The sequence below is a fragment of the Sphaerodactylus townsendi genome, linkage group LG07 (assembly GCF_021028975.2).
Source record: "Sphaerodactylus townsendi isolate TG3544 linkage group LG07, MPM_Stown_v2.3, whole genome shotgun sequence".
Lineage (NCBI taxonomy): Eukaryota > Metazoa > Chordata > Lepidosauria > Squamata > Sphaerodactylidae > Sphaerodactylus > Sphaerodactylus townsendi.
This window is the reverse complement of record NC_059431.1, coordinates 12863012-12888088: the sequence shown is the minus strand read 5'-3', so window position 1 is coordinate 12888088 and position 25077 is coordinate 12863012. Positions and strand designations below refer to the sequence as shown.

At 50.6% G+C, this 25077-nt stretch overlaps 1 protein-coding gene across 1 annotated transcript in view; it reads left to right on the top strand.

Moving 5' to 3' along the window:
• Positions 1-24734, top strand: part of LOC125436940 (unconventional myosin-Vb-like) — a 100861-nt gene extending 76127 nt beyond the window's left edge. Inside the window, exons 7-13 of the mRNA XM_048504323.1 lie at positions 5983-6064; positions 8283-8423; positions 13481-13603; positions 14731-14814; positions 22846-22998; positions 24409-24506; positions 24653-24734. Of these exons, the coding sequence (XP_048360280.1) occupies positions 5983-6064; positions 8283-8423; positions 13481-13603; positions 14731-14814; positions 22846-22998; positions 24409-24506; positions 24653-24734 (763 nt within the window). The remainder of the gene's footprint in view (positions 1-5982; positions 6065-8282; positions 8424-13480; positions 13604-14730; positions 14815-22845; positions 22999-24408; positions 24507-24652) is intronic.
• Positions 24735-25077: the final 343 nt, after the last annotated feature.

Genomic DNA, 25077 nt, shown 5'->3' with positions numbered 1-25077 from the left:
CCCCCCCCCCACCCCCCCCCCCCCCCACCCCCCCCCCCCCCCACCCCCCCCCCCCCCCACCCCCCCCCCCCCCCACCCCCCCCCCCCCCCACCCCCCCCCCCCCCCACCCCCCCCCCCCCCCACCCCCCCCCCCCCCCACCCCCCCCCCCCCCCACCCCCCCCCCCCCCCACCCCCCCCCCCCCCCACCCCCCCCCCCCCCCACCCCCCCCCCCCCCCACCCCCCCCCCCCCCCACCCCCCCCCCCCCCCACCCCCCCCCCCCCCCACCCCCCCCCCCCCCCACCCCCCCCCCCCCCCACCCCCCCCCCCCCCCACCCCCCCCCCCCCCCACCCCCCCCCCCCCCCACCCCCCCCCCCCCCCACCCCCCCCCCCCCCCACCCCCCCCCCCCCCCACCCCCCCCCCCCCCCACCCCCCCCCCCCCCCACCCCCCCCCCCCCCCACCCCCCCCCCCCCCCACCCCCCCCCCCCCCCACCCCCCCCCCCCCCCACCCCCCCCCCCCCCCACCCCCCCCCCCCCCCACCCCCCCCCCCCCCCACCCCCCCCCCCCCCCACCCCCCCCCCCCCCCACCCCCCCCCCCCCCCACCCCCCCCCCCCCCCACCCCCCCCCCCCCCCACCCCCCCCCCCCCCCACCCCCCCCCCCCCCCACCCCCCCCCCCCCCCACCCCCCCCCCCCCCCACCCCCCCCCCCCCCCACCCCCCCCCCCCCCCACCCCCCCCCCCCCCCACCCCCCCCCCCCCCCACCCCCCCCCCCCCCCACCCCCCCCCCCCCCCACCCCCCCCCCCCCCCACCCCCCCCCCCCCCCACCCCCCCCCCCCCCCACCCCCCCCCCCCCCCACCCCCCCCCCCCCCCACCCCCCCCCCCCCCCACCCCCCCCCCCCCCCACCCCCCCCCCCCCCCACCCCCCCCCCCCCCCACCCCCCCCCCCCCCCACCCCCCCCCCCCCCCACCCCCCCCCCCCCCCACCCCCCCCCCCCCCCACCCCCCCCCCCCCCCACCCCCCCCCCCCCCCACCCCCCCCCCCCCCCACCCCCCCCCCCCCCCACCCCCCCCCCCCCCCACCCCCCCCCCCCCCCACCCCCCCCCCCCCCCACCCCCCCCCCCCCCCACCCCCCCCCCCCCCCACCCCCCCCCCCCCCCACCCCCCCCCCCCCCCACCCCCCCCCCCCCCCACCCCCCCCCCCCCCCACCCCCCCCCCCCCCCACCCCCCCCCCCCCCCACCCCCCCCCCCCCCCACCCCCCCCCCCCCCCACCCCCCCCCCCCCCCACCCCCCCCCCCCCCCACCCCCCCCCCCCCCCACCCCCCCCCCCCCCCACCCCCCCCCCCCCCCACCCCCCCCCCCCCCCACCCCCCCCCCCCCCCACCCCCCCCCCCCCCCACCCCCCCCCCCCCCCACCCCCCCCCCCCCCCACCCCCCCCCCCCCCCACCCCCCCCCCCCCCCACCCCCCCCCCCCCCCACCCCCCCCCCCCCCCACCCCCCCCCCCCCCCACCCCCCCCCCCCCCCACCCCCCCCCCCCCCCACCCCCCCCCCCCCCCACCCCCCCCCCCCCCCACCCCCCCCCCCCCCCACCCCCCCCCCCCCCCACCCCCCCCCCCCCCCACCCCCCCCCCCCCCCACCCCCCCCCCCCCCCACCCCCCCCCCCCCCCACCCCCCCCCCCCCCCACCCCCCCCCCCCCCCACCCCCCCCCCCCCCCACCCCCCCCCCCCCCCACCCCCCCCCCCCCCCACCCCCCCCCCCCCCCACCCCCCCCCCCCCCCACCCCCCCCCCCCCCCACCCCCCCCCCCCCCCACCCCCCCCCCCCCCCACCCCCCCCCCCCCCCACCCCCCCCCCCCCCCACCCCCCCCCCCCCCCACCCCCCCCCCCCCCCACCCCCCCCCCCCCCCACCCCCCCCCCCCCCCACCCCCCCCCCCCCCCACCCCCCCCCCCCCCCACCCCCCCCCCCCCCCACCCCCCCCCCCCCCCACCCCCCCCCCCCCCCACCCCCCCCCCCCCCCACCCCCCCCCCCCCCCACCCCCCCCCCCCCCCACCCCCCCCCCCCCCCACCCCCCCCCCCCCCCACCCCCCCCCCCCCCCACCCCCCCCCCCCCCCACCCCCCCCCCCCCCCACCCCCCCCCCCCCCCACCCCCCCCCCCCCCCACCCCCCCCCCCCCCCACCCCCCCCCCCCCCCACCCCCCCCCCCCCCCACCCCCCCCCCCCCCCACCCCCCCCCCCCCCCACCCCCCCCCCCCCCCACCCCCCCCCCCCCCCACCCCCCCCCCCCCCCACCCCCCCCCCCCCCCACCCCCCCCCCCCCCCACCCCCCCCCCCCCCCACCCCCCCCCCCCCCCACCCCCCCCCCCCCCCACCCCCCCCCCCCCCCACCCCCCCCCCCCCCCACCCCCCCCCCCCCCCACCCCCCCCCCCCCCCACCCCCCCCCCCCCCCACCCCCCCCCCCCCCCACCCCCCCCCCCCCCCACCCCCCCCCCCCCCCACCCCCCCCCCCCCCCACCCCCCCCCCCCCCCACCCCCCCCCCCCCCCACCCCCCCCCCCCCCCACCCCCCCCCCCCCCCACCCCCCCCCCCCCCCACCCCCCCCCCCCCCCACCCCCCCCCCCCCCCACCCCCCCCCCCCCCCACCCCCCCCCCCCCCCACCCCCCCCCCCCCCCACCCCCCCCCCCCCCCACCCCCCCCCCCCCCCCCCCCCCCCCCCCCCCACCCCCCCCCCCCCCCACCACCCCCCCCCCCCACCCCCACCCCCCCTCACCCCCCCCCACCTCCCCACCCCCCCCCCCCCCCCACCCCCCCCCCCAACCCCCCCCCCCCCCTCCCCCCCCCCCCCCCCCCCCCCCCCCCTTCCCTTCCCTCCCCCCCCCCCTTCCCCCCCCCCCCCCCCCCCCCCCCCCCCCCTCCCCCCCCCCCCCCCCCCCCCCCCCCCCCCCCCCCCCCCCCCCCCCCCCCCCCCCCCCCTCCCACCCCCCCCCCCCCCCAAACCTTTGGCACTCCAGATGTTATGGACTACAATTCCCATCAGCCCCCAATTGGCCATGCTGGCAGGGGCTGATGGGAATTGTAGTCCATAACATCTGGAGTGCCAAAGGTTCGCCACCACGGAAATAGAATGTGGATTCACCCAGCTTCCAGGTTTTCTTGATGAAGGTGTGTTGCAGGTTATTTATTAAATATTTGTAAACTCCTTTGCCCCCCCCCAAATGGTTGGGGGCCCTTAGACTGCACAAAGGCCTTACGCGGCCTGGGACCCCCGTACCTTTGGAACCGCATTACCCCATATGTCCCCACTAGGCCTCTGCGCTCAGCAGAGGCCAATCTACTGGTGGTCCCTGGCCCCTCAATGATGCGGCTGGCCTCCACTCGGGCCAGGGCCTTTACAGCCCTGGCCCCTGCCTGGTGGAACACTCTTCCTCCAGCTGTCTGGGCCCTGCGGGACCTTGGTGAGTTCCGCAGGGCTTGTAAGACGGAGTTGTTCCACCGGGCTTTTGGAGTGTCCAGCCGCTGATAAGTGCCCCCTTCATCCTCCTGTGCTCAGGGTCCCTTACCATCTATGGGACCCACTTTTCTTTTCCCCCTCTTGGGAGGATTTTAATGAGGGTTTATTGCGGACGCTGGTTATTATATTGATCGCTTTGTTTTAATTTAAGGGTTTAACTGTACATGTGTAATTTTGTGTTGTCCACCGCCCAGAGCCCTTCGGGGGTAGGGCGGTATATAAAACCCTGTAATAATAAATAAATAGATAGATAGATGGATGGATGGATGGATGGATGGATGGATGGATGGATGGATGGATGGATGGATGGATGGATGGATGGATGGATGGATGGATGGATGGATGGATGGATGGATGGATGGATGGATTAGATGGATGGATTGGATGGATGGATGGATTGGATGGATGGATGGATGGATGGATGGATGGATGGATGGATGGATGGATTTGGATGGATGGATGGATGGATGGATGGATGGATGGATGGATGGATGGATGGATGGATGGATGGATTTGGATGGATGGATGGATGGATGGATGGATGGATGGATGGATGGATGGATGGATGGATGGATGGATGGATGGATGGATGGATGGATGGATGGATGGATGGATGGATGGATGGATGGATGGATGGATGGATCATTGATCCAAAAGCATAGAGACACTGAGGTTTAAGCCTTTTGCAAACAGCGAATTAGGAGACCAGACTTCGTTAAAAGTAAGAATGGAAAGGCTTGCTTTTTTAGAAGCAAAAGGTTTAGTATTTCTGCAAGTGCTTTTGGCTGTCAATGTATTTCACGTATGTTCGCAACTGTTACAACAATCCTGTAAGGTAGGCCAGTGTTATTTTCCACGAATTGCTGATAAGTAGCCAAGCCTAAAACGTAGTGCCTTGCCTGAGGTGAAGTTTGAACTATGGGTCACCATCAGTTGACCACGACTTGACGGCACTGTCCACTACCATCAATACTACAAAACCGCTTATGAAGGGCATATAGGATCAATATGCAAACAGAGGGGAAAAAAACAAAAGACACAACATCTGGCGCAACAAAAATAAGGCCGAACGAGTGACAACATATAAGATTGTTTTGAAATGGTGATTCCGCTCCTCTGTGGTGCATTACATGAGAAGGCATGGTTCTCTGCCCCAATGAGCTTGAAGTCTACGCTTTGATAGACTGGAGCGATAACAAGGGGAAGGGAGAGAGGACTGTAACAGGGAAGAATTATGTATGAAGTCTCATGTTTTCGTAGGGGACAAAGAACGGAATGCTTCACTGAAAATGTAGCCGTTGAGATAACATTTGAAGGGAAGAGACTGGTTATGTTCAAAGGGTTAGAAGTTAGTTGGAGGCGTACAAAGCTGTCAGGGAGGCATACGAATATTACAGAAGAAGAAGAGTTTGGATTTATTCCCCACCTTTCTCTCCTGTAAGGAGACTCAAGGTGGCTTACAAGTCCCTTTCCCTTCCTCTCCCCACAACAGACACCTTGTGAGGTAGGTGCAGTGGTGGGATCCAAAAATTTTAGTAACAGGTTCCCTCACCAGCCCCCCCTCAGCAAAGGGGGCAGAGGCGTACCTAGGCAAACCTGAGCCCTGAGCAAAACCTGAGTTGGATGCCCCCCCATGGGTAGCCACCCCACCACGACCCCAAATTTTTTTTTTTGCACCAGGTCATTTCTAAATCATCATCACATTATAGAAAATGCCCCAACTCACAAATCTGAACACAGCAATGGTGAAACACACAGGTTCTTTGATAGAGACTGGTGAGATAAAAGGTACGAAAGGCTGAGAATCCATGAATTACAGTACCTGGAAGGGATTAACCCAGTTCCGGGAGTTACATTATTAGTCGCAATTGCTATATGGAACCTTCACGTTCAAAGGCAGTAGGCCTCTCGGGGAGGCGAGGGCATGGAGATGGGAAAGCGGACCCAATTAGTAACCTCCTCTTGGCACACACAAATAATTAGTCACCCACTCTTGGGAACTGGTGAGAACCTGCTGGATCCCACCTCTGGGCAGGTGGGGCTAAGAGAGTTCAGAGAGAACTGTGACTAGCCCAAGATCACCCAGCAGGAATGTAGGAGTGCGGAAACACATCTGGTTCACCAGATCAGCCTCTGCCACTCAGGGGGAGGAGTGGTGGAGTCAAACCCGGTTCTCCAGATTAGAATCCACCTGCTCCTAACCAATACACCACGTTGGCTCTCAGAGCCCTGCTAGATCAGAGCAGTGGTGCATCTGGTCTAGCATCCTGTCTCATACCATGGCCAGCCAGCTCCTCTGGAGGGCCATACGATGGGGCACAGAGGGCGAGGCCATACCCTGATGTTGTCTCCAAGGCACTGAGCTACAGAGGTTTGCTGCATCTGAACGTGGTGGTTCCCTTTAGTCACCAGGGATGCATGATCCCAGGACAGATCTTGCAGAGGGCATTGCTTGACACTATTGTGTTGGTTTGCAGGTTTGAGACCTTTGAAGTCAACAGCTTTGAACAGTTCTGCATCAACTATGCCAATGAAAAACTACAGCAGCAGTTCAATTTGGTAAGAGGGGCTTGCAAACATTTTTCGGGGGGGGGATTTTTAGTGGGTGGCCCCTCCATAAAGGATGGAGAGAAAGCCCTTAAATATATTGTTAAAGGTGTTATTTTTTTAACGACATGCTTTCTCACAGCGGAGAAGTCTTAACGGATTTATTTTTTTTCATAGATTATAAAAGTATGCTAAAAAGTGCACAAAAACACTCGTATAAATCTTTATGATAGAGCTGCAGTCTTATGCATGCTGAGGAGAAAAGGTGTGCTTCATTGTATTCAGTCTCTAGCAAGCCTTTATTGGCATAGACAACAGTACAACAATAATAAAAGATGGCTTAAAAGCATATACAATACAGGAAATAAATGTTAGGTCGAAGGAAATCTATAGGTCAGTGGTGGCGAACCTATGGCACAAGTGCCAGAGGTGGCGCTCAGAGCCCTCTCTGTGGCACACACGCACAGAGTTCATCATGAGGAGCGGGCGGAAAATCATCTCTCCCCCCCACACATACATATCTGGGCTGGCTGGGCCACTGGTCAAGATGTCCCGTGGCGAGCAGGGAGGACTCGGCTGGCGGGCCTGGTGCCTGTGCTCCGGGTGGCTGCTGCCCGAGGGGAGGGGGCAGAGACAGAAGAGGTGGAGATGCTAGACTTAGACAGATTGTTGTGCCGCATGCCACCTGTGAAACATTTGGTACGGTTGTAGCCACAGATGTGCCAAGTTGTATTCTGTGCTTAAGCCCTGTCCAGAGGACCAGTCGTTTTTCTGTTTTAAATCAGAAGGATATTTCAAGAAGGATATTGACAAACAGGTCCAGAGGAGGGCATGGCAACTAAATTGGTCAAAGATCTGGAATCCATGCCCTATGAAGAGAGGTTTAGGGAGCTGGGTATGTTTGGTGAAGAGAAGGTTAAGAGGTGACATGATAGCCATGTTTAGATATTTGAAGGGATGTCATGTTGGTGAGGGAGCAAACTTGTTTTCTGCTGCTCCAGAGACTAGGACCAGGAGTCATGGGTTCAAGGTGAAAAGATTCCACTGAAATATCAGGAAAAACTTCCTGACAATCTGGGCTGTTGGACAGTGGAATGCACTACCTTGGAGTGTGGTGGAGTCTCCTCCTTTGGAGGTGTTTAAAGAGAGGCTGGATGGCCATTGGATAGGAGTGCTTTGATTGTGTGGGGGGTGGACTTGACGGCCCTTGGGGTCTCTTCCAACTCTATGATTCTAGAATCTGGGAACATTAACAGTTCAGTGTAAACAGCAATAATAATAATAGTGGTGGTGGCGGTGACGGTGATGATGAAAGTTGAAGGCAGGAAGAAAAGAGGGAAGATCCAACATGAGATGGATTCACTCCGTCAAAGAAGCCATGACCCTTAGTTTGTGAAACCTGAGCAAAGTTGTCAGGATGTGTTGGAGGGCATTCCTTCACATGGCTGTCATAAATTGGCAGTGACTTGATGGGGCAAAACACAGCAGGTTCTTCTTCTGTGCTATTCTTGAGCTTGGAATGCAGAAAAAGGGGGGAAAGAATGAGAACAAAGCACACATTTCATCTAGATCCTAAGAAGCTGCCCACAGTGTTGGCTAAACTGTGGCGTAGTGGTTAAGAGCAGGTGCATTCTAATCTGGAGGAACCGGGTTTGATTCCCCGCTCTGCCACTTGAGCTGCGGAGGCTTATCTGGGGAATTCAGATTAGCCTGTGCACTCCCAACACACGCCAGCTGGTGACCTTGGGCTAGTCACACCTCTATGGAGCTCTCTCAGCCCCACCTACCTCACAGGGTGTTTGTTGTGAGAGGGGAAGGGAAAGGAGTTTGTAACTGAGTCTCCTACAGGAGAGAAAGGGGGATATAAATCCAAACTCCTCCTCCTCCTCCTCTTCTTCTTCTTCTTCTTCTTCTTCTTCTTCTTCTTCTTCTTCTTCTTCTTCTTCTTCTTCTTCTTCTTCTTGACTCATGAGAACTTTTCTTATTTATCATCGAGTTACCATTCTCTGAATAAGCATAAGCATAAGCATTTATTGTCATTGTGCACGCACAACGAAATTTACAGCAGCATTCCTCGATGCACACAATTTCAGACTCATACAATTTCAGACTCATGCAATTTCAGACTCATACATCATCATCCTCCACCCATCCCTACATAGCCCCAAATACATCAATATGAAGCAGCGGAGTTTAGCAGACAGATATTTACTGTCTCTTTCTGTTGCAGCATGTGTTCAAACTGGAGCAAGAAGAGTACATGAAGGAGCAAATCCCTTGGACCCTCATTGACTTTTATGACAACCAGCCATGCATAGACCTCATAGAAGCTAAGCTGGGTATCTTTGACTTGCTGGATGAAGAATGCAAGGTGAGCGGGCTGGAGATTCCTATTTCTCTCTTTGGATCCTGCCACCTGGGCGAACATTACAGAGGGCAGTCGGGGGCAGAAGGCGAGACTGTGAAGCGATAAGCTTTAAAGTTTAAAAATCACTCTTTTTTTCTCTTGTCTGCTTAGCCGAGCGGAGTTGTGGGAAGCCCATTTTTTAAATCTCCCCCGTTCCGACCGTTTGTCTTTTCCTACGGAGCTTCCTAACCACAGTCCGCCTGTGGTGGTGGAACAGAAAAACCTCACGCTATTAAAAATAATTACAAATCTGTGCAAGGCCCATAAAGATCATAAAAATAAGAGCAGTTAATCTTTGAAAACCATCCAGCTGAACAAATAGAAATACCCTTTTAGCAGCAACGAAGCCAGCTGTTGAAATGGTAAAATTTTAAAATCACTTAGCACCTCGCAGTAGAAAAAAACTACGACATCTATCCAGCAGCGGTAACATCGGTAGAAACAAGGAACAGAACCTGTTACGCGACCACAAAAAGCCTGGCAGAATAAAAGCCTTCTGCTTCCACAAAAGGAAACAGGCTGAACGTGGCTGCTGATGCTGGCGGTTGTTTGTTTCTTAAAAATATTTATAAACCACCACACAGAAAGAAGGCTCAAGGTAGCATGCAAAATACAATATAGAACGGAGGGAAGCCTAACCCAGTGTTGGCGAACCTTTTCGAGACCGAGTGCCCAAATTGCAACCCAAGACCCACTTATATATCGCAAAGTGCCAACACGGCAATTTAACCTGAATACTGAGGTTTTAGTTTAGAAAAAACGGTTGGCTCCAGGGTGTGCGTTACTCAGGAGTAAGCTTGGTGGTAGTCGGTGGCTTTGCTTTGAAGCAACTGTGCAACTCTTCCAATGGGTGAATCACGACCCTAGGAGGGTTTACTCAGAAGCAAGCCCCATTGCCAGCTTACTCCTAGGAAAAGGATCGTACTTCAGTTCTTCACATGACAATCAGTGGAGTTTAACAGCACTTAACAGGGTTACCTTCGCTGCTTCCCCAAAACTAGGTCTTAGGTTTAATGCTAATAATGCTAATAATCAAGCTAATAATGCTAATAATCGAGCCCAGCAGCCCAGGCCAGCCTAGATGTGTGTGGGGGGGGGGCACTCTGTTTCCGTGTGCCCATAAAGAGGGCTCTGAGTGCCACCTCTGGCACCTGTGCCATAGGTTTGCCACCACTGGCCTAACCCCTTCCCTGGAAATTGTGGATAATCAAAACAGTCTGACCCAAATCCTTATGTTTCCTCAAAAGCCCTTTTAAAGAAACTTATTCGTAGCACCTCCTGCGATAATGAAAGGTCAGTCCATACCTGGAAGGGGGGGGGGGGTCCCCTCTCCAAAGTTCTGGAACGATTGCAGAAAATGCACTGGAATGGGATGATCTCCCCCCCCCCCCCAAGTGAATTGAAACAGTGGAGTAGAACGTACACGTACCCTAGCTAGGGCAGATGATAATGATTTTGATAGAGGAATCAGAACTATAGGATAATAGAACTCAGGAGTTCGCTTTTATAAGGGAATGGGTCTGTAGTCTGTTATCACGCATCCCCTTCCTTTACTGCCTTGGCGTCTGTTTTTGTAACCTACTTTCTCCATAATGGTATGATTTGTCTGGCCAGCTTGGGCCATATTAGCCTTAGCAGTAATTCCTGATTTTATGGGAAGAAAAATTCTATTTCCCAGCATGTTATCCCAAGAAGAGACATCAGTTTCTGCGATTTAAGAATAAAATATCTGCAACAATCAAGCTTTGACTGCAGTCCTGCCCTGTTGAAATGGAAGAGAGTGCAACTGTTAAAATTTGTGGGGTATATTATGGATGGACACTATGGGCGATTCCGCACATGAGTAAAATAGGTTCGACCCAGTTCCCTGAGAAGGGTACTGACCTAGGTTGAAGCCATTGTTGTTCCCCACGCAACCAGCTTGATCCCAGCTCAGAGGGCGGAATCATCCTGTGCCTCTTCACCGCTCCGTTCCGATTGGCTACTGTTCTACGGCCATGTTCCGTCTATCCCCACACATGTTATAAAAAAAACTGCCAGAGGAATGGAGGGACAAAGGTGGCATTTTTTGATTGGCCAGCTGTACACATGCCCGAAACACTCAGCTGTGATTGGTTACACGGGGCGAAGCTGGTACAAAACCACGTCGATCCCCGAGACGTGGTTTTGTCGCAGAGAGCACTTAGGTCGAACGCAGCTCGAACTTAGGTCGATAACTCAAGTGCGGAATCGAGCTATCAGTGTCCAACCCAAGAAAAGAACAGCCTTTAGTTGAGTAATGGTTGATACTTTGTTAATCACTATAATATATGTTTTTAAAAGGCTAGGATAAATATAAGATTTTTGCATTATCAGGATACCTAAGCAAATAAGTAACCCCAGGTAACCTATCTTAATGACACAGAGAAATTGTAAAGAAAAGCCTTTCAGAATTGCTTTATTCAGTATAATTAAATGCAGAAAAAGCATCTTTTCAGTGCTGTGCTGTAGATGATTATGAAATTAACATTGTTTTCATAGCGAGATGCTGTCAGCTAACTGCTGAAAAATGTATTTTCGCTACACACAATATTTCTTCTTTATGTAATTAATACTTTTTAGTTTAACCTGGAAAAAGTTATTGCTCCCCCCCCCCCCCCACCACCACCACAAATGTTGTGTTTACTTATTTAGGTAGAAGAAGAAAAGTTCAACTGGAATAAATTTCTGCATGAATATTTATTTTCTCTTTTCCTATGCAGAGTTAACCACCCTATAAAAATATTATGAAGTACAATAAAAGATGTAGGAGAAAATATTTATAAAAGATAAACATAAAACAAACAAAAAAGGCCCAAGATTTATTTGCTGACAGTAAAACCGTCCTAGGCTTCATTCTGAGGTGTTTATGTGTTTCCGTTTTGGTGGGGATCTGTTCCTGACTGATTGACAGCATATTTTGCTGTGGTCCCAGGTTACCTTTTCAGCATGGTGAGTGGGAGGCCCATCCATCCGAGAAAGCAGAGAATCCCTGTTTGGTTACTGTTCTGGCTGTAGAGGCAGCAGCCAAGAAATCAGAAGGGGATTGAGATGGATTGCTAATGGCAGCCATGAACGAACTAGAAAAGATTCTTAAGCGTAAGGATATGTCGCTGGTGACCAAGATCAAGTTAATTCATTTCATAATATTCTCTTATTACCATCTATGGGTGTGAAAGCTGGCCAATGAAGAAAGCTAGCCAGAAGAAAGTCGATTCTTTTGAAATGTGGTATTGGAGGAGAGTTTTGTAGATACTGCAGACCACCGAAGAAGAAGAAGGAGAAGAAGGAGAAGAAGAAGAAGAAGAAGAAGAAGAAGAAGAAGAAGAAGAAGAAGAAGAAGAAGAAGAAGAAGAAGACGAAGAAGAAGAAAGAAGAAAGAAGAAGAAGAAGAGAGAAAAGAGAAAGAGAAGGAGAAAGGAGAGGAGGAGGGAGAGGGAGGGAGGAGGAGGGAGGTTTGGATTTATATCCCCCCTTTCTCTCCTGCAGGAGACTCAAAGGGGCTTACAATCTCCTTGCCCTTCCCCACTCACAACAAACACTCTGTGAGGTAGGTGGGGCTGAGAGAGCTCCGAGAAGCTGTGACTAGCCCAAGGTCACCCAGCTGGCGTGTGTGGGAGTGTACAGGCTAATCTGAATTCCCCAGATAAGCCTCCACAGCTCAGGTGGCAGAGCTGGGAATCAAACCCGGTTCCTCCAGATTAGATACATGAGCTCTTAACCTCCTACACCACTGCTGCTATCATACCTTGGTCAGATTATGGGAAGACAAACGTCACTGGAAAAGACAGTAATTTTAGGAAAGGTTGAAGGCAGCCGGGAAAGAGGAAGACCCAACATGAGGTGGATTGGCTCGATCAGGGAAGCCATGGCCCTTGGTATTCAAGATCTGAGAAACGATAGGGCGCTTTGGAGGACATTGATTCATAGGGTCGCCATGAGTCAGCAGTGACTTGACAACAGTTAATACCTGTGGACAGCCTTTGCCTGGTGGAAGTGTGGAATCAGGTGTCCCTGCCGTGCTGCTGGTCTTTTGCCATTACCACTGGAACATGAGTCTACTTGTAGAGACCAAACTTGCTCAATTCTTTCTCAAGACTGGAGGTGGTGAGAGGAGGTAGAGAGGGTGTAGCCATCAGCTGGATCTGTAAATGGGCTATCTAAGCCTAGCTATTTACCCCTCTCACAACACCATCATAGTGTAGTGGTTAAGAGAGGTGGACTCTAATCTGAAGAACCAGGTTTGATTCCCCACTCCTCCACATGAGCTGCGGACTCTAATCTGGAGATCCGGGTTCGATTCTGCACTCCTCCAGATGAGAGATGGATTTGTTTCCCTGCTGCTTCACATGAAGACGAGTGAATTGGATTTGTTTCCCTGCTGCTTCACATGAAGCCTGCTGTGTAATCTTGGGCCAGTTATAGTTTGTTCAGAACTCTCTCAGCCCCACCTACCACACAAAATGTCTGTTCTGGGGAGAGGAAGGGAAAGGAGTTTGTAAGCCACCTTGAGTTTCTTTACAGGAGAGAACGGTGGTCTTTAAATCCAAACTCTTCTTCTCTTTGCAAATTCTGGATGAACAAAGTTACAAAGGGATGAAAGTTGCCACCAGTTAGGGGCAACGAACCTGGGGTGCACAGATCATTCTTGAGTCAAAGTGGTTACATTTTCTATTTTTCTGTGCCCAGGTACAAAATACCTATAAGCTATGCAACTTATGAATGGTGCACCCATATGAAAATTGCTGCTTTCCCCATTTAGAATTCCTGGAAGCAGGTACCAGTGGAAAGGAGTTGGTTTGATTCTTGTACATATCTATTTGTCACAATTGCTGGGACGTGCACTCATGTTGTACCTGGGTAAATTTGAAAGAAGCGACCCATCGATCATTTGTAATCTTTGGTGCCTAATGAATGGCCAGTGTAGATTCTCATTCAGAACTGCTTTCACCGTGCCAATGTTTTCCTGTTGTAACCACATTTCCTTCCTCTTCCTTTAAAAGGTTCCGAAGGGAACGGATGAGAACTGGGCGCAGAAACTGTACGACCGGCATGGCGGGAGCCAGCATTTCCAAAAGCCTCGCATGTCAAACACCTCCTTCATTGTTGTCCATTTTGCGGATAAGGTAAGAGGTGGGGTTGGCTGGGGAGGGTGGTGGGATGCGGCCAGACAAGCCATGTGAACAGTGCCTGCAGCTGCATTGGGAATTTACCAGAGTTCTTTATAAAAAAGCACAGGATAACTTAAAACGAAGGCTCATTCCGCACATGCAGAATAATGCACTTTCAAACTGCTTTCAGTGCTCTTTGAAGCTGTGCAAAATAGCAAAATCCACTTGCAAAGAGTTGTGAAAGTGGTTTGAAAACGCATTATTTTGCGTGTGCGGAAGGGGCCTTAGTCTCAGTGTGGGGAAACCCCTTACAAATCAGTTGTACTTCCATCTTTCCCCCATTCTGTTGAGATGAGGACCCGTGTCTGTTCCTTGGCCAGCCATATTTCTTTTGGCCTTTCTGTTCTGCTTTTGGCAGCATCCTATCACGAAGAAAGTGACAACTTTATTCAAAGTGGTGCCAGGGGAAAGAAGTTACTGGGTAGATGCCAAGATTGGCTGAGCACACAGGAGTCTCTGGTCACAGTTGTTTGCTAAGAACAGACAGAGAGTATAGAAATATATATTTTCACTTCTGAGGAAAGCAGTCCAAAGCATGGGGCATACATTGAGCAAAAACAGATCAATCTGGAAACCACACAACACCCCAGTGATTCCGGCTGTGAAATTCTCCGACAAGTTTGTATGTAGAACCACTTCTAATTAACATTTCTGTTGTTTTTGTATGTACTTTGATTCTGAGTCTTTGTGAACATTTTGGAAAAGTGCTCTGGGAAGAATATAGAAAAGGTTCCTTTGGCACTCAGCGGAGGAAGTCCATATTTCTTGATCGGTTTCTGGCAGCTCAGATCTAATTTTGGAGGTCATGAACCTCCTGACTGCTGGATTGTGGGGCCAAATCCTGATCTTAGGTGCCACCCAAACTCTGGTCTTGGGTACCACCCAAACCCCGTGTTTTCGAAACTTGCTTTGGAAAAAAAGAAGCAACTTTATTCATGGAAAAGTAATTAAAGTGATTCTTAGAAGTGATTATATCAAATGCGTCTTTGGCTGTAGAACGTCTGGAGTGATCCGTGGTCTGGGCTTTAACTTGTTTTTTGTGTTTGTTTCTTCTCCTTTGCTCTCTTTGTTGTGTGCCACAGGTGGAATACCAGTGTGATGGATTCCTGGAGAAAAACAGAGACACCGTGTATGAAGAACAGATCAATATCCTGAAAGCCAGCAAGGTGAAATTTGAGATGCTTGAAAAAATAGGCTAAAGTCTAGCTTGTTGCATGTGATCATTACTTCTCCTTCTCAACCGTTTACTAAGGTTGAATTACAGAGAACAAACTTCCATTGTTAGTGCATTCAAAGCAACACTAACTTCCTTTTGCTTATGGCAGTCTTTTAATATAATTTGTCTGACGAATCCCTGTTGGGGAACAGCGAACTATGGGAGAGGTCAAAAGGATTAGTCTTATTGGAAGTAATTGTCATTTCTCCCCTTTGAGCATTCCGAATGAAAGTAATTTTTCTGGTTGTTGCTTTTAATTAAGAGGGGGTATATCCCTCATTTCTCTGCATACAGTACTGTACTGTATTGTACTTACATTTTTGCACAGGGTGTATCTTGTATATACTCAGAGATGAAGAAGAGGAGTTTGGATTTATACCCCACCTTTCTCTCCTGTAAGGAGACTCAAGGCAGCTTACAAACTCCTTTCCCCTTCCTCTTGCCACAACTGACATCTTGTGAGGTACGGGGGGGTGAAAGAGTTTCGAAGAACTGTGACTTGCCCAAGGTCACCCAACAGGCTTCATGTGTAGGAGCTGGGAAACAAATCCAGTTTGTGAGATAAGATTCTCCCGCTCTTGTGGGGAATCAAACTCTGGGGAATCAAACTCTGTTTCCAGATTACAGTCCATCTTCACTTAATCACTATACCATGCTGGGTCTGAGACTTGATTCGCTCTAGTCTTTCTGTTTTTAAAATATATGATAGGACAACTGGGGCTACATTTGTACATGAATGGCCTTTTTTTCATCCATTGGGGAAACTTGCCCTAGTTTCCTGCTGAATGCCTGTGTAATCCACGCTCTACTGCCGCCATCTGCAAACAAACTGGTCTGTGGGATTTAGTCATGATCCGTTCTGCTGCATTTATTCCCCCTTACAAAGGAGTTGCCAAAGGCCAGTCACATACAAATGTGTATTCTTTTTTGAGGAATGAATTGGCTAGCTCCTGTACCATCACAAGTGATGCCTGCCCTCCCCTCATTCTCAGAACTGTCAATCATTTTCAAGATGCAACTCTCAGAGCCCAGACTAGCCTGATCTCATCAGAACTTGAAAGCTAAATAGGGCTGACCACAGTCAGAACTTGGATGAAAAACCACTAAGGAAGTCCAGGGTTGCTGTGCAGAGGAAGGCAATGACAAACCACCTCTGCACCTCTGTTTTCTTGCCTTGAAAACCCATGAAGTGAAGAAGAAGAGGGGGAGTTTGGATTTATATCCCACCTTTCTCTCCTGTAAGAAGACTCAAGGTAGCTTACAAGCTCCTTTCCCTTTCTCTCCCCACAACAGACACTTTGTGAGGTGGGTGGGGCTGAGAGAGGTCCGAAGAACTGTGACTAGCCCAAAGTCACCCGCAGGAATGTAGGAATGCGGAAACACATCTGGTTCACCAGATTAGCCTCAGCCACTCAGGTGGAGGAGTGGGGAATCAAACCCGGTTCTCCAGATTAGAATCCACCTGCTCTTAACTACTCTACGCCACGCTTTCTCTCACTTCGTTGTGACTTGATGGCACACTATACCTTATTTTCAATTGGTAAATTAACTGTTTCAGATAAATATGGAGCAGCAGTGGTGTAGTGGTTAAGAGCAGGTGCATTCTAATCTGGAGGAACCGGGTTTGATTCTCAGCTCTGCTGCATGAGCTGTGGAGGCTTATCTGGGGAATTCACTCCCACACTCGCCAGCTGGGTGACCTTGGGCTAGTCACAGCTTTTCGGAGCTCTCTCACCCCCACCCACCTCACAGGGTGTTTGTTGTGAGCGGGGAAGGGCAAGGAGATTGTAAGCCCCTTTGAGTCTCCTGCAGGAGAGAAAGGGGGGATATAAATCCAAACTCTTCTCTTCTTCTTCTTCTTCTTTTAAAATTATAATCAATTACAACAGAACACTTTATTAAAATCATGTTCTTTTAACAAGGTTTGTCAGCTGAGAGCTCAACTCTTTATCGATGAATAAATTTTCAAATCGGTGTGAAGCTGCTCTCTCAACAATGTAGCCCACCAATTTTCCTTTTGTGTGTGTGTGTGTTGAAATGATTTAAACTAAGGGCAGCCCCCCCCCCCCCTCTCTGCAGAAGAAGAGTTTGGTTGGCATCTTTGCCCAAATGGTCTTTTGTATTGTTGCTGAAGGAGACAGCCCAACTCAATATTTCTTTTAAACATTTGAAATTTTTAAATTATTTTTAAATATTAAAAATTAAATAAATACTGCTCTTCAGCTGTATGGTTCTACAGCTTCAGATGCGGAATCTAGGCTGGCGTGAGACGCTGGGGCAGTAAAAAGGAAGCCTGATTTTTCATTTTATTTTGCTGGAGCCACCCACTTCAAGGACTGTGTGCCACCATCCCACAGAGTGACCCCCCCCCCCCCAAAAAAAATTCACAGAAGGCTTTTTATTGAACCAGCTTGTCGCTCCCAAAATGGAATCTTGCTAAAAATATCGCTCGCATTCACTTTTGTGTTCCTTGTTCAGCCTTGGGCCCTTTTCTTAAAATCTCTTTGCTTCTTTGCCTCCCCCCCCCCCCCCCCCGGTGCTTCCTCTAACAATGAAGTGAAATTAACCTGCCATTTAAACGGTGGTTATCTGTCCTGTGCAGTCTGCTCCGTGTCCCGGTCTCTTTGGAAACGGTCTCTTGCCGCTGTGTTCTGCCTGCTCCGGGTCTGGATGATTTCATAGGCGTTCTCTGAGGGCTTTCACCCTTGAGGGTTTCTCTTGGCGAAAACAACCAAGAGAGATAAACAAGGGCCGAACAAGAAGAGGGTGAAAAGCCCCTCCGGGGAGGGATCGGCGCTCTGCTCACATTTGGCCTGTCCTTTTAAACAATCTGTTCCGTATTGGAGAAGGAGCTGAGCATTGTCTGCAACTCAGCCTGGCATTCAGTGGCAACGCTGCTTCTAAATTGCTGAGCTGTGCAGTTTTGTCTCCCTTTGTGTGCCCAGGAATGTTTGATTGTAATTATAGTCGAAAAGCTGCTCAGAAATGAAATTAAAAAGCTTAACACCACCAGGAAGATCACCAAGTTTCACCCTGAATAGCTGCAAGAGTAAAACTTATTAGAAATGGCAGGTAATTGTTAGGCGTCTGGCATGGACCGGTGAACCATTCCATCCCGAGTTTCATACTGTTGAAAGGACTGATCTCCTTCATATTAGATAAAAAGTATTTCCAGGGGTTTTCAGAGAGGTATGCCTGATAGTTCTTTCAAAGATCAGTGATCAGTAATTCTGAAATAAAGGCGAAAGCAAGCAAGTGGGGATGACGTGGTAGCATGTGGTGAGCCAAATTTATTTATTTACTGGATATCTTATACCGTCCACCCCCAAAGGGCAATGCAGGTAACATGCATGCTTCTGTGGGGATCTATTGGCTAGTGACCATGCCATCAAATGAATCAAGTAACCTGTTGCCTCCCTTCATTCCTGTAACCACAACCTTTTTGCTACCAGAGGTTACAGTATTTTTTCAAGTAAATCAATATAAGCTGTTTCAAATGCTAGAACAATCATATCAAAAGCTTCAGTAACTATGCAGCAGCCATTCTGAACATGTTGGGATGCAGGCATCCTGTGACAGTCTAAAAGATTAATAGAATCATAGAGTTGGAAGAGACCACAAGGGCCATCAAGTCCAACCCCGTCCAATGCAGGAACACTCAATCAAAACACTCCCGACATGTGCTGATCCAGCCTCTGTTTAAAAACCTCCAAAGAATGAGACTCCACCACTCTCTGAGACAGTGAATTCCACTGTCGGACAGCCCTGACGGTCAGGAAGTTCTTCCTAATGTTTAGGTGGAATCTCTTTTCCTTCCCCTTGAATCCATTACTCCGTGTCCTAGTCTCTGGAGTAACAGAAAACAAGCTTGCTCCCTCTTCGACATGACATCCCTTCAAATATTTAAACATGGCTATCATGTCACCCCTTAACCTACGCTTCTCCAGAATAAACATCCCCAGCTCCCTAAGCCTCTCTTTGTAGGGCATGGACTTTAGACCCTTTACCATTTTGGTTGCCCTCCTCTGGACCCGCTCCAGATTGCGGCTACCAGAGATCAACAGATGTGTTTCTCTCCATGGCACAGTGAGAGAAACTGTGCCATGGAGAGAAACCCATCTTACAGTGACATTATTGTTATTATTTTCTTTGATATCACAGCTGCTAGTTCTTTAGCTGGTTGTTGGCCCTTCGTTACAATTCGAGCCTCACCCACAGGCCTAGGAAGTTGTAATGTATCGGCATAGTAGTCACGTGGATCCCAGCTGGGCTGCCTTTTGAATTTGACCAATGTTGATTTTGTCGATTTGAAGATGTTTCAAGTGCCCCCCTTATGTTTTCCAAATGGCGTCCAAGATGCCAATTATCACTGGGACGACCCCAGCTGGTTTGTGCCATAGTTGCTGAATCTCCTGTTCGTATGCCCACTTTGGATCCGATCCCGTGCCTGCTGTTAGCCTCTGCCATGCATCCCCGCCTCTGATTTTAGAATTGGGGTTTGCAGCTCCAAAAAAAATGTATGGACACTCCGCCACAAAACATCTCAACCATTGCTGGGCTTGACAGATATAAAATAGGACAATAATTGGCTGATAGATTATTTATTTCACCTGACATCCTGATTTCGCTGCAAAAGTAAGGGAAAGTGATTTGAAGGTGCTTGCTTAAGGGATAGGCTTGCTATAGGCAGGGAGCCAGACAAAAGAACCTCGGAGGCGGATGAGATTAAAAGAAAACCTTGGGGAGCACAAAACAAACGCACTGTCTTGTGTCAAGCCAGATGATAATAAAATGCAAACAGTTTCTTTTCTCGGTAGGCTTTTGGCAGATACGCAAACAGCGTTAAGCCAATTAAACTCCGGGAGCCACTGATGAGAAATCACAAATGCCATTTTAATAAAGGCAATGCTGGAAAGGGAGACAACGCTGACTTCAGTTGCCTGTTGTTTTTACGTTTGCGCCTTTGGTCCGTGTTTCAGACGGGGGCGGAGTGAAATGCTGCGAGGTAGAAAACACGCAAGGGGCTTGGTGTGAGAGTTAAAAGAAGTCGCTCTGCAGATTTCCTGAAGTTTCTCTTGACGCATTTGGCCCCCGATTGCTTTTCAAATATTTCCAAGAGTCCCGCAAGCATTTTGGAAGTTTCTTGACAAACCTTTTCATAAGATGCATATACGGGAGAGAGAAACGGGTAGATGACTCTTTATGGTTCCTTTCTAAAGCACTTCCGTTGAGCTGAAGGCTTGACTAGATGTAGCAGTGGGGATTCGGGGTCATGAGATCTCAAACATTTTACTTTTTAAAAACTTGTTATCACCCTAGTTGAACTCAGGTAAAAGGTAAAGTTTCCCCTTCAGTCGTGTCCAACCCTGGGGTACCACTGCGGGGTGGCTCTGGAAAGGACAAAGCGTATACCTCCTCATCTGTCATTTAGCCAGGCTCAAGGTTGTGGTATAAACCTTAGCCAGAAACGGTCCCACAACAGCCATATTTGGGTGGCTGTTCTTGTTGTTGAGTAGATAGCAAAGTAGAACTGAAGAAGAAATATCCCAAGGCCATTGAATTCATGGCCAAGCTAACGGGTCTTCTCAGATCCAAGTGTAGTGTAGCGAAGGGATAATGAAGGTTGGCTAGAGGCTCAGTGGTACAGAATCTGCTTGGCATTCAGAACGTCCCTGGGTCAGTCCCCAGTATTTGGCGTTTTCTGTTGGATTTGACCTCCTTGCATGCAGCAGGCATGGAATTCTGGGAGAGTTCCGCGAACATTCTAAAAGTGGCAGTTGGAGGCTGCAGCTCTCTGACTGAGGAAAGATGTTGTTCAGTTTTATGTTAACTAAAGCTACGTAAAAGCCTCTGACTTAATGCTGTAAACCGTGCTTGTTATTGGTAACCAAATTTGTAACTGAACGATGAACTGTAAATGTATTGACATGAACTGTAAACGTTTCTCTCAGTATGAGTAATGTTCTTTCGTTTATGATTTCTGAGGTAAAAAAGGCTGATCTTTACCAAGATATCTGTTCTTATTTAAAGTGGCACACAAGCTACATTCTGCTAGTTTTTCTGCTTACAGGATTGTAGATACACAGGATTATATAAATATGCCTGTTGACCTTCAGTTTCAAGGATCAGGAAATAGATGATGTGCCGGAGACCCTGGAGAGCCATTGTCAGTTGGAATACAGAGTACTGATCATGCTAGACTAATTATCTGAATCAGGATAAGCAAGCTACATGTGTCCGGGATTTTGCATGATGATTCAGTGTCCCTTCTTGACATGTAGCTGTCATCTTGGGCTTTAGAAACATGCTCAGAGTATAGATATGAAGTATTGTCGAAGGCTTTCACGGCCGGAATCACTGGGGTGCTGTGTGGTTTCCAGGCTGTATGGCCGTGTTCTAGCAGCATTCTCTCCTGATGTTTTGCCTGCATCTGTGGCTGGCATCTTCAGAGGATCTGAAGATGCCAGCCACAGATGCAGGCGAAACGTCAGGAGAAAATGCTGCTAGAACACGGCCATACAGCCCGGAAACCACACAGCACCCCTATAGATATGAAGATTTGGCATACATTTGTCTTCCCTTTCACATCTTTATGATCTTTAGGACAACCTTCTACTGTAGGTCATTGCCTTTGCCTCTATATTGCAAACAGTGTCTGCTAAGGTATGTGACTTGCCCTGCATACTTGAAGATCTCTGTATGTTGTCACCCAGAGAGATTCTGCAAACCTTAAAAAGCAGACTTCTAGAACAGGAATACCATATCTTGTTGGGCCAAGCAAATAAATCATGCTCACCCCTTTCTGTCGGAATAGTACCAGAACAGGGGCACATAGCCAAATATCTTGAACTATTAACTGAACCCCAACAGAGATGGATTAATACAAGGGCCAGATGCAATACTTTTCCATCGGCCATTACAAAGGGGCGCTACCTATCTATCCCTCTCCAGGATCGGGTCTGTCCACACTGTAAAAACCAAGTGGAAACTCTTTCTCACATTATACTTGACTGTCCGAGATATGTGGGTATTAGGAATTTCTCTCCTGGGCGGGTCTTAGACAAATCTGAAAGAGACTCTGACAACTCTGTTGTGGAGCTTTTGTTAAATAACACTCTTGGAAAAAGTAGCAAAATTTCTTTTACAAGTGACAGAACTTTCTAAGTAACGTCCAATGCTAGATACAGTTTATCTGTCTGTGTTTTGAATGTACTTTTGATTTGTACTTCAGAAATGTCTGTAACACTCTGGAGCCTATTTTAATATGCCTAATAAAGGTTGTTGTATTGTATTGACTTGCCCTGCTTTTAAGACATCCAGGGCATCTTCTCGACCAAGGAGCGATACAGGATGCTGGTTTAGATTGATATGCTCCGTCATGATTGCTCTTTCCTCCCACTTGCAAGTTTTACTGCATTTTTTGCAGCCATCCCTTCCTAAGGGATGGCTTTGTTAAGACTACCTGTACCTGGACAGTAGGAGAGCCTGCCTGGCACAGTGGTTAAGAGTGATGGAGTCTAATCTGGAGAACTTGGCTTGACTCCCCATCCCTCCACATGAACGGCAGACTCTTACCTGGTGAACTGGATTTGTTTCTCTGCGCCGCTACAGGAAGTCTGCTGGATGAACTTGGACTAGTCACAGTTCTCTCAGAACTGTCTCAGCCTCACCTACCTCCCACCGTGCTTGTTGTGGGAGGAGAAGGAAAGAATTGTATGCTGCTTTGAACTCCTTAAAAGGTAGAGAAAAGCAGGGTATAAATCCAAATTCTTCAACAGAAAAAACATAGCAAATATAGCGTATAATGCCTTTGTCACATTTACTGTGGTATTCATTACATTAGGAGTAGTGGGTAGGCCGTTGTTTTAAACGCCTTTCATGGAGTGTGTCTTTGCTATGTGATTAGAATCCCTGTCTTGTCTGGTGTCTGCCCCAGCAAGACCCTTTAAATGGTCACACAGCCTTTCTCCTTTCCTTGCAGTATCCAATGGTTGCCGATTTGTTTCACGACGGAAAAGATGGGAAAACGGGGCCTCTGGCTGGGAAGATGGCTTCTTCAAAAGTCAGCATTCGTTCTGCCCGCCCGACTGTGAAAGCTGCCAACAAGGAGCATAAGAAGACCGTGGGGCACCAGGTGAACATTGCTTTCAACTTCTCTACTTTCCTCTGCAACATTCAGTATCGTTACACACAGGTTGTTTTTCTGCACGCCATTTTACATTTGATAGTTGAAGCCCACCCAGTTAGGCAATTGTTACAGTACATTAAACTCTGTGTTAAGTTGTTTTTGACTACCACTTAATTTTGACGAAGATTATCACAGTGGTAATTGTATTTGGAGCCACCTGGTATTGGACATCAGGCTTGGTCAATACCCTAGAAATTCGGTAAAATTCGGATTTGGATTTATTCGAGTTTGGTTCAGGGGGGGCAAAGTTATGGACCCTCAAAGGAGTAGCCCCCATCTCCTGTTAGCACCCATTGGAAACAATGGGGGATGGGGCACTCCCTTTGGGGGTCCATAACTTTGGCCCCCCTGAACCAAACTTCACCAAACTCAGTTGGTATCATCAGAACAATCCCCAGATGATACCTTGAAATTTTGGTGCTTTAAAAATGCTTTAAAAATGTGCCCCCTGCAGGCCAAAATGTGAAAAACCACCAAAAATACCGAATAAAGCTCGAATACCTCGCATTCGGATTGGTTCATATTCGGGCAGGACATATTCAACCGATTTTGGCCCGAATATGCCCGAATTTGCCCAGATTCAGACCGAATCCAGTATTTGTTGCACCCAAATCTCCAAGCCTCTTGGACACAGTCAAAGTTTGTGCATGCGCAAACTAGCCAATGGCCTTCCTAGAGACCTGCTTGAGGCAGCTTACAAAATGAAACATTTTGGTGAGGTCACTAAAAGAAATGATCAATAACGAAACAAGCCCGGAATATAGCCATTAGCAACCAAAAATGTTGCTCGTAAAACAGTCCTCAGATGAGAGGCAGATCATAAAACTACCCACACATCATGGAACCCCTTTATTTGAAAGAAATGGTTCGGTATAGTGCCAGGCAAGTCTCAGGAGGGAGTGTATTCCAAAGACCAGGTGCCACCATTGAAAAAGCCCTGTTTTAGGCCATTGCCCACACCCCACCCCCGTGTCTGCAGGTGGGGACACAGAAAGGAGGGCCTGGGAAGGGAATATTAACTTTGGGGCTAGTCAGCGCAGGAGGAGGCAATCTTTTAAGCATCCCAAACTTTAAAAGTAGGAACCAGAACCTTGAATTGTGCTTGGAAACAGATGGGTTGCCAGTCCCATAATATTTATTTTATTTTATTTTATTTATATTCATATTTATACCCTGCCCCTCCCAACTGGGCTCGCTTAATAATATTAGCTGTGCATTTTTAAAAAGAAACTTACTCTTCCGGTTCCGTAATTTCTTGCATTTGCTCGTGGAAACCCTGATTACCACATGGAACAGGTGGGTTGCCAGTCCCATTATAATACTAAGTGTGCCTTTTTAAAATATATTCTCTTCCAGTTCCGTAATTCCTTGCATTTGCTCATGGAAACCTTGAACGCCACTACTCCACATTATGTACGCTGCATCAAGCCCAACGATGAGAAACTTCCGTTTAGGTAAGTACTGCTCTTTGACAAGGTATTGATGGGGTATTGAAACTTCTGTAGCATTAAAACAAAACAAAACACCTCAACCCCACACACACTGTGAAATATTTACAGTTTGGGTGTCGCTTTGTGATGTTTTTAAATCTTTATCCAAGGCCCTGTGCTGGAATTCACAGTGACTGTTCACGAAACAAGAACCTGCCTACTGAGGACAGAACCGCGAAGAGTTGCCGCTAATCAAAATAGACAGCACTAAGCTAAATTGAGTCCTGTTCCAATTCGCTGAAAGGCAGCTGCTGGTGAATTCAAATTGAAATGGGTGTGTAGGGAAGGGCAGAGATCTGGGAGGAGAAATCCTATAAAGAAAGGTCCAAGAACTTGGGTACACTTGAGTTTATTTATTTATTTATTAAATTTATAGGCCGCCTCATCCCCAAAGGGCTTGAGGCGGCTCACAACATGACTGTTTCCAACAGCAGATTAATACAACATAAAAGTTAACCCATTAAAACTCAGCAGCAATTAATAACAATAAATAAATTCAAACAACAAGATTGTGTAGAACACATATACGCAGGCA